The 11,941-nt window shown below is 42.8% G+C and overlaps 1 protein-coding gene across 2 annotated transcripts in view; it reads right to left on the bottom strand.

Moving 5' to 3' along the window:
• The window catches only part of Syne2 (spectrin repeat containing nuclear envelope protein 2), a 294,128-nt gene that overhangs the window by 200,733 nt on the left and 81,454 nt on the right, over positions 1–11,941 (bottom strand). For both annotated transcript variants that reach the window (XM_026779484.1, XM_026779485.1), the window contains 5 exons: positions 9,888–9,988; positions 6,848–6,946; positions 4,594–4,728; positions 1,903–2,067; positions 883–995 (listed from right to left, as the gene is read on the bottom strand). In XM_026779484.1, coding sequence (XP_026635285.1) covers positions 883–995; positions 1,903–2,067; positions 4,594–4,728; positions 6,848–6,946; positions 9,888–9,988 — 613 coding nt within the window. The remainder of the gene's footprint in view (positions 1–882; positions 996–1,902; positions 2,068–4,593; positions 4,729–6,847; positions 6,947–9,887; positions 9,989–11,941) is intronic.

Below are 11,941 nucleotides of genomic sequence, written 5' to 3'. Positions count from 1 at the left end.
AAAGAGCCAAGCAGTGTTTAAAAGAATACAGTGTCCGTGTAATTATTTCGGGTAAAGCTAGCCGGAGGCGGCCGGGGTGCGACCCCGCCGCTCCAATTACTACAATAGGGTATATGTGTGTGTAAATGGGTGAAGGTATCTAAAGAGGCCAGAACAGGGCATTGGATCCCCTGGAGCTGGAATTATACAGATGGTTGTGAGCCCCCCTACATAGGTGTTAGGAACTGAACCTGGGTCCTCCGCAAGAGCAGATGGTGCTGTTAACCACTGAGCCGTCTCTCCAGTCCCCATACCGATAAAACTTTACAGTTGATATTTTTATTTTATTAATTTTACTTATGTCTATGTGTGTCTTCATGAATGTATGTGCACACGGGTGGGTGTGAGTATACTTGCCTATGCACAGACTCCAGAAAAAGGCCTTAGATCCCTTAGAGCTGCAGTGATGGGTACCTGTGGAACCCCAGTTTGTTACCCAAGTGTTGGGGATCCAGTCTGGCCCTTCTCCATGACTGCACAGCCAGGGTTCTGAACTGATGAACTGTCTCTCCATCCCCTACTTTTACCCTATCAAAGGGCACACACCCCCTGCCTTGATCTGACAGCCTTGTGAGACATGGACAGAGTGACTGTCATGAGCCTGTGTTTACAAATGTGAAAACAAGAAAGCTCAGAAAGACAAAGCTCCCATCATAGGAGTCTATTGCTCAATGAAACAGGACGTGAGCCATGTATGTTGTTATTGCAAAATCACGAAGGTGTGGTTATCAAGCTGTAGAAGCAAATACATCAGACGTTATCTCTAAGTCTATGCTTGCGGTATGCTAGCGATGCTGTTGCTGAACGTGAGCAGGGCGGTTCTGAAATAGCACTGTTACAAACCGTCTTTTCATCTCCTCTAGCTTGTCAGGTGGCACGACCGGCAGCTGCTTCTCATCTCTGTTTTCAAAGGCCAAGAGAATATTCAAATGATAGTCAGAGCTGGCCATCAGACTCTGAAAGAAAATCAGAAGCACGGAAAATTAGATTTATCTCTGAAGATTGGTTGACTGACTGACTGACTGACTGACTGACTGACTGACTGACTGACTGACTGACTGACTGAGATGGGGCCATACGTGGTAGTGCCTGCTGGCCTGGAACTCACAATGTACCTTTGACTGGCCTCACATTTGTGGTAATGCTCCTGCCTCAGCCTCCAGAGTGCTAGGATCATAGGCATGAGCCACCATGACAGGTTCTCATCCATTCCTTCTTACCAAAGATTTTCATGAACCATTATTTCAACATAAAAGTTTTAAGCTGGGGTGGGGGAGGGGGCTTTTTCCCCAAGGATCAGCATGCAGTGTCTTTGGCAACATCATCAGCAAAATCTTTTGTTCTCAAGCCACTTCGTCCCTCTAGAGACACAACTGCCCTAACGTTCACAAATCAAATTTGCTCACACATTTGCAGCGAGGACCCACAACCACCCTCATTTTAAACCAGCTTCTTCCCCTTGGCATCTTTTTTTGTTTTGGTCGGATGTCCCTGTGGCTTTAGAATCAACTGGCTTCTACCTCTCCTGATTTCTGTCTTAAACAGCACAACAGTCACGAACGCGAAAGCATTTGCTGTTGGGGACTGTTTTTGTCTCAGGGTCTCATGTTGCCCAGCTGGACTCAGATTTACTATATAGTGAAGGAGGAGCCTGAGTTTCAGCTCTCCTTCCTCCACCTTCCAAGGCTGGGATTATAGCAGGCACCATCCTGCCCAGCACTTGAAAGGCCCTCTGGTTCCCCGGGGACTCACTACACCACACTAGACCACTACTGTCTTTCCCTCTCTTCTCTCTAGGATACAATCTTCCTCAAGGTCAGACCCTAACAAAGGGTCCGTTTTTCTACACGTCTGCTTTCCCACCTTGAATAAAGACATTTTCCCTTGGATCAGAGCCACAGCTTCAGAATGATTCTGGGAGGCAGGCAGCCCTTCCTCCACAAGCCCCTCCACATCCTTGAGCCATGCTTCGGTCTCTTTGAGCGGTGAAGGCAAGGCGTCGTCCAGCTGGGTTTTCCACACAGCGACCTGGAATACGGCAAAGAGCCATCCTTTGTCAGCGCTCGTCCTGTCTACATCTTCACCAACATGCATTTACTTCGTGTGCCTCAGAAAGCCAAGGCGTTGTAGTGAAGGGATTTTATCGGTGGGCAAACTTCTTAGCTCTAAATATTATTCTACTGCTTGTAGAGGAGGAATATAATTAGTTTAAAAGTTGTTGGCAAAGAAGGCACAAGAAAAAGAAAGGTTTGCATGAATCTCGAATAAGGTGCACGGAGGGAATTCAAACTATTTAAAATTCTTCTCCAAACAGTCATAGAAAGAAGTCTGAAACACCGTATGCCCTTGTGTTCTCTGACTTTGGTTTTTGTCAGGTTCTCTAGATGAACAGAAACCATCCCCAGAACAGCACTGTAACTCCACTTCACTCTCACATTCTCACATTCTCACACACACACACACACACACACACACACACACACACACACACACACACACACACAGGTGTGCACACACGCAGACACACACACAGGAATTGCTATTTCACTAGCCCTAATCATATGCCAACATTCCACCTCATCTTCCCACTTCTTTCTTTCAGCAAACCCCATCCTGATGCAGGTTCTCACTCTCTACCGTGGAGGTTCTGGGCACTGTTCGCTGGTGGAAAGACCCCTGGAGCTGCACTGTTTCCTGGGTTAGGGCTCTGAAAGCGTGGCTCTGGGGAGCCCTGCACAACTGTTTAGCACATTTAGTAAATGGTTTGGAAACACATTGTAAAAAAGGGGCTCTCGCTCCTGATACCCCAGCAAAGATCCACAAATGCTTCCCGTGTAGGGCCTCGATGAGAAATACTGACTTCATGAGCCATACAGTCTCTCCCTGACGTCACACAGATTCATTATGCTGTGCTTGCTTTATATTTAGACATGTTATGTGTCGTGTGTGTATTTTTTTGTTCTGAGCACACATGTTTTAAAGAATTTTTCTTTAAGAGTTTATTTGCAGTAGTGTGTGTGTAAATATGTGTGCACCCTACAAATTCATTTAATGGGGGGTTTGAAAGAGGACTCGGTGATTAAGACTGCATACTGTCTGTGTTCTTGCAAAGGACTCGGTTGGATTCTGATTACAGCTTATCTGCCCCCGACTCCTCCCAGTTCCTCCCTACCTTCCCTCCCATCTGGATCCATACACTTCCTGTCTCTTACTAGAAAACAAACAGGCATCTAAGGAATAATAATTAAATTAAATTTAAAAAAAATTTGAAAAACAAATGTTACATGGTAAAAGAAGTTGTACAATAAGAAATTATACAGTTCAAAATTTAGACTGTAAACAGCTTAGAATGTACATGATTATAACCCCTAGAGTAAACACTTAATAAACAGCACCCAAAACTGATAGACACATTAAAATAGAATTTAAAAAGATGAGGATTCAAAAACAGAGGGAGCACAAAAATTAAAGAATAAAATGATATGCCTAAATTAAATGATAGAAATTATTGCATTAAGTATAAATGTACTAAACACTCCAATCAAAAGGTTAGGATTCCATAAAAAATAAGAAAAGAAAAATCGATGTATTGTCTCTAACAAATGCACTATAAAGACTCAAAAGGGTTAAAATAAATGAAGGGGGAAATGTGTAATTCAAATAGCATCAGAATAGTAGATCAAAAGATGACATTCATATCAGATGAAGCAGACACCAAACAAAACAGTCTCACTAAATATAAGTTTGAAATATATATATCCTTGCTAAATGTAAGCATATTTATATATACTACTTATATTTAGTAGGTTGTTTCATAAAGTGTCAATTCATCAAAAAGACATACTATTGTAAATCTATGTGCCTAATAAAGTTTTAAAATGCACAAAGCAGAACTTGACAAAATTAAAGAAAGGTTTCCACAGATTTTTAAGCTTCCTTTTCAGCAGTTACAGAGTAAGACAAATGCCAGCCAGGACATAGATATGTTGAACAAGAGTATTAGATACCCTGTCTTAATTGATATTACTGTCATCCCAAATTGCTGAAGAATACAAGCTTATACAAAAGCATGCAGTTATACTGATATACCACATGCTGGACCATAAACCAAGTTCTAATAAACTTCAAAGGATGAAAACCATAGATGTGTATGACACTCATAAACACAACCATCCTACATGTGTCTCCAGGTTGTCCACGTAACTTTTCATTCACCTATTGATATGAACAATGGGAAGGCAGAGGCTATTGTTCCCAAGAATTACCTACAACAGCAAACATCATGCTACCCACCATGATAAACCGAGAATTAATGGCCAAGGTAGCATTGGATAATCTTGCCTTTAAGCAGAATGCTGGAAACGTCTTTTTAATTTCAATTCCTGTCTAAATAATGTCATGGGGTGGGGAGGGGGGGAAGCATGATCCTCTTTTCTGATGAAGCATCTATCCTGTTCTACTCCAGAATTCCCGACGAAAGTCTAGTCAAGTCCTCACCCCCTAAAAACAAAGCTGCCCCCAGAGATGTTCTACTAAGCAACATAACATAGTCACCTGGTGCGTGAGGCCGGCCCAGCCTTGTCTCAACCGTAACTGATCTTCATTCGGCTCATTGCTCCCTTCCAGTGACAGGACGGCCACAAAGGGCTCCTTTTCCTCATTCAGGGATTTCATAAAGGAGAGCAGACTCTGTGATTAGAAGAACAATCTGTAATGCCTTAAAACACTTAATTCTGTTTATAGAATGCAATCTGCTAATTCAAGGTCTCTAGCTTAAGGTTATATTTAAACCTGGCTTAGACAAAGGGACAATCTCTGAATCCAGCCTCTTTTCTCTGATCCGGTTTCTTCTCACTGATAATTTGAGTAACAGCAAAATGTCACAGGGGTGGCAGTTGCTGGATTTGTACTGCAAGGGAGTGTGCGCGAATTCACCTCTCTCTAGAGGGTGGATCATGATGCCACATGCAAAGTCTGTTCAACCTGGAGCAGACAAGATAACTCCCGCCCGGCAGTTGTCACGCGTAAGTGATGGCGGTTGTCTTTGGTTGCGTGGGATGAGTCTCACTCTGCACCTCAGATTGGGAGGGAACTATGTATCTAAGGCTGGCCTCAGGCTCACACCAATCCTCCTGTCTCAGCTTCCCAAGCGCATGGAATACACATCTGAGCCACGTAATGATTTTCGAGGCGACTGACCGAGATTATGCCGACTCTACCCAACGCGCTCTCTACACACTGAAAACCCCTTCTCCCTGCACTCAGGATTTCAGACACAAAGTCTTTCTTGGTTTGCATCTGTATTCAGTATTCATGTTTTCAAGTTATCAATCTGTGTTATTTAAGACGTTATACAACCATTAATAATATTCCTAACAATACTTAATGTCAGCTGGGTATGGTAGTAGGGCCCTGTATAGTCCCAGGTATGTGAGAGTCAAAAAATTACCTGAATTCAAGAATTCAGGGCAGGCTGAGGAAATTAGTAATATTTAGACTTGACTATAAATAAATAAATAATAAACAATTTATTTTATCTCTAACAATAACGTCATAAAAATCTTTTACTGAAGGAACATGAGTCTATGCTACATTACTTAGTCAAAGTGGGAACAAGGAGCTTGAACACTGAGCTCAGACGTGTTGGGGAAAGAAGCCCGTAGACCCTATGTTGTTTCGATCCAAGGAAGAAAATTCTGGTCCCTTCCTCCCGTACAGACTTCAGGCCAAGCAGAATGGCATGATCCAGGAGTCACGTGACCCATTCAATGTTGGATTTGGAAAGGCTGACTCATGCAGTTCCCGCGGGGGAATGGGGGCCCAGAAAACGCTAAGGGCTACATGAGAACATGACAATATCTTCCTTATTCGAGACAGAGAACGGGTGGGAAGCACAAAATTACACAATGGATTCTAAGAACCCTTCACTGGTGCCCTCAAGATTGTACAGTTAATAATTAACATGTCCTGGACAATCAACAGAATGTGAAAAGAGCTGGAACCTTAAAGCCACACTCTGCTCTTGAGACGCTGTAGAAATACAGAGAAGTCAGTTAGTCCCTCTGAGCCTTAATATCTTTATGTGGTAAAGTGAATTAATAAGACCAAGTTCAGTGAGATGTGTTAGCCTGTAAAAGACTTATCAGCACGGGGCTCGCTCCATAGCAGAAGGTCAGCTCGGTGATAACACCACTACTATACAAAGGCCTCCTGACTGAAGCCCTGGATTAAAATGCTGAGAGGTGCAACTGATAGCCTCCGGTGTTTCTCTTTCATTCGACATTCATGATGAAAGAACGATCTACTCAAAACCAGGGATGGAGAACTTTCATTACAGGGGCAAGACGGTAATCTCTTGGGCCTCCCTCATGGACCATTTGGTCTCTTTTCCAATATCTCATGTCTAGATATAGCATGGAAACAACTATAAAGAGTACTTAAATGGATACAGCTCTATTCTGACGTCATTTCCTTCGCAAAAGCAGGAGTCCAGGGCCAGAGGCTCTGGTGTGCCATCCCTTGCTGTAGAGCCCTGTAGCTCAGACTACTCTATGATTAGCAGCATCCGCTACCATGTTAGCAATGCAGGATCTCAGACCCTGGCCAGAACTCCTGACTCTGAACCTGTAGTTGACAAGAACATCCTCAAAGGCTTCAGAAGCACAGTTCAGAACTTCAGCTCGGAGTCCTGGGGTTGTATAAGACTAAACACTACTCTCTTGAGTTTTCTAAAGTGTATTTTTCTAAACGTATGTTTACCATGCTTTCCCCAAAACAGTATGAGCTGGTGTTTAAAAGTCTTACTCACATGATACTTGTTAAAGTAGGTCTCACTGGCTGAATCCTTCAACTTCTGTAGTTTCTTCTCCTGCAGGGCTAGCCATACCATAGCATCCTTCACCTTGACCTGTAATTCACACAAGTAAACATGCATGCATTTAAACCATATCCCACATAGCTTTGGTGATTTCTATGAGCAATAAAATTGACAACTTTTAAGAGCAGTGGGTTAATATTATTTTACACCAATGACTCACTATGCCCAAGAGTCATTCTGCTTGTTCCTGTAACACCTTACATTTAAAATAGACTGAAGCTAACAACCGAAAATCATTCTGTGCTTCTAAATAAAGATTTCTCAAAAGAATATGCATATTTTAAATGGGGACTGGAGAGATGGCTCGATGGTTAGGAGCACTGGCTGCTCTTCCAGAGGACCAGGGTTCAATTCCGAGCACTACATGGCAGTTCACAATTGTAGTAACTGCATTCCAGGGGATCTGGAACCCTCCTCTGACTTCACAGGACCAGACACAACTGTGTCATACATACATAACATGTAGGCAAACATCCAGAGGCATAAAAGTAAATAAACCATACAGGTCATATATTTAATCCCAGATCTGAGAAAACAGAGGCACATGGATCACCGGGAGTCCAAGGCTAAGGTCTACTTAGCAAACTCTAGAATAGCTAGGGCTACATGAGAAGTCCTATCTCAAAGAAGAAAAAGTTAAACTAACTACAGATATGGCCTATCAGTTCCATTATTTCAGTATTTTAGAAAACATCATATATCATTTTTAATGTTATTTATTATCAGGTATGATGAGGGGAAACCACACATGCCAAACCAAGAGTATTGAGGTCAGGAAACAACTCTAAGGAGTCATTTCTCTCCTTACACCTTTACATGGGTTGTAGAGATGAAACTCGGGTCACCAGGTTTGTTCAGCAAATGTCAATCATTTTTATGCACTAAGTCATCTTAACAACCTCTTAAATCACTTTATAGCAGGTCTGTTGCCAAAAACAATCATACCAAAAATATTGTGAAGATCTTAACGATCATAAATACACACACACAAACAAACAAAAGCAAAAAACTAGCAAAATTCTCAGATGTGCTATCTTGTAGACAGGAGCGGTGCTCTTTCTAATTCTGAGATATCAGCGGCAATGGGCTTGCTCACAAGCAAATGCAGATTTTGCTGCTGGAAGGTAAATCCAGAGGTTACAGTTTCCTGTTCATTTGTCTTCTTATTCTAGTAAGCAAGAGGGCTGCTCAATATTTTGGCATCCAACTTCATGAGTTGAATTTGTTATCTTATTTTTATATGAGAGTAATCAGGAAGGGGTGCCTCTCGGAGGTCCAAAACGACCTGCGCATTTCTGAGGCTAGTCCCCCTGAATATAACTTCCAGAATCAGTCACAACGTGTCTGGCAGCCTGGGCCATAACAGCTGGAAAAGCAGTCCAGTTCATCAGACAAAAGGTATGTAACCAAGCCCGAGAAAGCCACTTAAAGGAGCTTTTAAAATAATATGGATTTTTCTTGGTAACTTGTTATATTCACCGCACTCAGTTGTCTTCGTGGAAGCATGGTGAAGGGTGCTAAACCAGAGGGCAATGGCAACGTGATCACGTAAACCCTAAAAAATTACAAAACTGAGCACTTCAAATATCTTAATTTTATAGTATATGAGTATTCCAGTAAAACAAATAAAAGCTACAATAGATCAAAATTCTCTAAGTTTTTCAAAAAAACTGGAGAGATGGCTTGCAGTCAAGATCACTGGAGACTCTTCTAGAAGACCTGGCTTTGGTTCCCAGCACCCACAAAGAGATGCCCTCTTTTGGCCATCATGGTGTCATGGGCACTGCATGAATATGGTGCAGACAGACAGATATGCAGGCAAAAATCACCAAATAAATGAATAAAGAGCCAAGTGTGGGGGCACACACCTTTAATCACAGCACTGAAGAGATAGCCTTGTCTACATAGTGAGTTCCAGGGTACCCAGTGCTATATAGAGAGACCCTGTCTCCCCAAAACAAAAACAAATCTGCAAATTGTTCAAAAGGCAGCTTAACTTAGAACTCATCCTGAGAGACACCGCTATAGTTTGGCTCTTGAACAACAAATAATGTCACAAATTGGTGACGTGGGATTTTCCTCTGTATGCTGTGATGAACATTAATGAATAAAAATCTGCTTTGAGCCTACAGTGGAGCAGGGTGGGGCGGGGCAGAGCTAGGCAGGGAAGACTGGACTGAATGCTGGGAGAAAGAAGGATGGAGTAAGAGAGAAGCCATGTAGCCCCGCTGACGCTGAAACGTTTCCCAGTAAGCCACAGCTTCATGGTGATACACAGATTAATGGAAATGGATTTACATTAATATGTAAGAGTTAGCCAATAAAAAGCTAGAGCCAATGGGCCAAGCAGTGATTTAATTAATACAGTTTCTGTGTGATTATTTCGGGGCTAGGCAGCCGGGAAACAACAAGCAGCTTCCTCCAACAAGTTGGGCACCAGCAGCAGACGGCACTAGGAGGTTAGGCCCAGCAGAAAGCACTAAGTCTTTGATGGCATATCCCAAGGGGACCACAGAACTCTAGTGCCTTCTCATCTGTGTTTCCCCGGTCCTGCCATACATGGCCCATTAGGACATGCCACCTGACCAATGCTGGCTGGGCACACCCTAACCTTTCACACCACGGGTGAAAATGAACCTTTTCTTGTTTCAGGCATGCACTGTGTGTCACGCTAACACAGAACTGCCACAACGTCAATCCAGAAGATAATTCAGCAAAGCTTGGCAAACCATCACTCAAACGTAAAAGAAAGAAAATCCAACCAAATGAATTACAGTGGAAGAAATTCAAATATTAGTTTCCAGGGAGGAAGTGCAGAGCCCAGAAAAGAGGCATGATGGAACATTATAGATATTGAAACTATTTTATATCATAACTTCAGGTACGGTTTACATACTTGTATGAATGGTGCATTTAAGTTGTGAGATCATTAGTGTACACCCAAAAGGAGGCGACAGGTAGGAAGCCGTACCTGAGCTGAAGTTCCAGCGCCAGGGGCATCCCTCGAATACTTCAGGAACTGCGCCACGTAAGTCATGATGGACTTCTCATCAGGATTCATGACATCTACATCTGCAAGACACACCACACGGCCCATCAGCCGTAGAAGAGACTTCTTACAATTAATTCTCAAGAAGTCTATGGCTACGGCCATTGGATTCAGAGGCTCTTGAATTAACTGGTCATGGGCCAGCCCTGAAGCCTCTGGTCATTCTCCTGGCTCCAACACTGGTCAGAATTCAGACCTTAGATCTGCAGTCAGACAGAAGCAGGGAGAATGCTGACGTTGCATAAACAACCTCAGAGTAAGAAACACAGTGTCGCTCAGCGTGTTGTCAACTGCGGGATGACACAGTAATCAGAGGGGTAGAGAGACGAAAACCAAAGTGTTCTCCTTCTGGAGACAGGGTGCATGGGGTCCTGCAGGATATAGGAGCACACAGCAAGGGTAACCGATTCCTAGCACACTAGTCTAGGCATCTCTGCAGCAAACCATTTCTATACAGAAGACCTGTCCAGGACATTCAGAGTTAACTCATTCGTGGAATTAATAAACCTGATTTCTATGGACCAGTATTTGTGCCACATGTAAGAAAAATAATGACCTCAAAATCAAGATAATAAATACTGAAACCTAACCCTTCCCAATGAAAAGACTTATTTTTGCTATTGTTTGTGCTTTAGAGAATTACTACATCTACTAAATCTTTATGTATTTTTGAACAGGGCCTCACCAGGCTGGCCTCAGCTTCCTAAGTCCTGGGATTACAAGTGTGCACCCACGCTCATCTGCATCCAAGGGGAGAAAGGCTGCTACTTTACCCTCTTCTCCACTTCCCTTCCATGATTTGGTGACAGTGACTAGAAACCACCATGCTGGTTGTACTTAGGCCACAGATGTACAAATGAGGACTGGGTTTGTCCCTTTACTGACTTCTACAAATGCTCACTGGGGTCGTTATTAATGACACAGATGCTAAAATATGTCATCTAGAGCTGTCATGTGGCAATTAATATAAAAGACTAATATTTGATTAAGCAAAGAAACCATTCATGTCACCGAAGAGCAAGTAGGATTCTGCAACCTGAAGCCTATAGATTGATGCAGGAGAGTGGTAAACTCAGAAAAGCATTCTTAGCCGACTAGGACTGCATAGTAAAGCATACACTTTGTTATTTACCAATTATGTGCTACATATGCTTAACAGAAGCCAGGTTTATAGGAAACAAGTCTACGTGTGTGTGCTTCACACTGTCTGGAGAACTGTGCACTGATCACATCTAATCAACACTCCTACAGAGACAGCTAGAGCTACAAGCTCCCCTTCATCTGCGGCCTCACCGTGCTTTCATGAATCCTATACACTGCTTTAATAACTTCATTGTTTGGCACTTACTTATTTGTCTGGGAGAGCCACGTGGCATAGCACATATGGAGAGGTCAGGGCAACTTGGGAACGTTGATTCTCTTGTTCTATCATGAGATTTCCGAACTGAATGAGGAGGCCAGGCTTGGCAGCAAATCCCTTGCCTCCAATCTTGCTGACCCAAATTACTCGCCTGCCTGCCTGCCTGCTTTCCTTCCTTGCTTGCTTCCTTCGTTCCTTTTTTAAGACAGGCCCTCACTGTGTAGAACTGACTGGCCTAGAACTTGCTGTGTGTCCCAGGCTGGCCTCAAACTCAACAGTTCTTCTGTCTTTGTCTCCCACACTGATAGTAATTTTTTTTTACAAATATGTATGATATATTTGAGAAACTAGGAAAGTGTTCTTCAGAAACAAATTATTTTAACAATAATCCTATATAGCTAAAACTGGCATTTTACAATTTTCTTGTTAATAATCAAAGACAAGGACTGAGCAGAAAGAATACGAAAAGTGTGGTCAACCACATAAGGAGAACACAGAAGAGGCAACTGTGGCTCTCCCTCAGTCACAGGAGGAGAGAGCTGGAGCAGGGAGAGAGACAAACAAGAGCGATTCACAAACAAGTGTGATTCACAGACAAGTGTGATTCACAAACAAG

The sequence above is a fragment of the Microtus ochrogaster genome, chromosome 1, assembly GCF_000317375.1.
Source record: "Microtus ochrogaster isolate Prairie Vole_2 chromosome 1, MicOch1.0, whole genome shotgun sequence".
NCBI classification, from domain to species: Eukaryota; Metazoa; Chordata; class Mammalia; order Rodentia; family Cricetidae; genus Microtus; species Microtus ochrogaster.
This window is presented reverse-complemented; position numbering and strand designations above follow the sequence as displayed.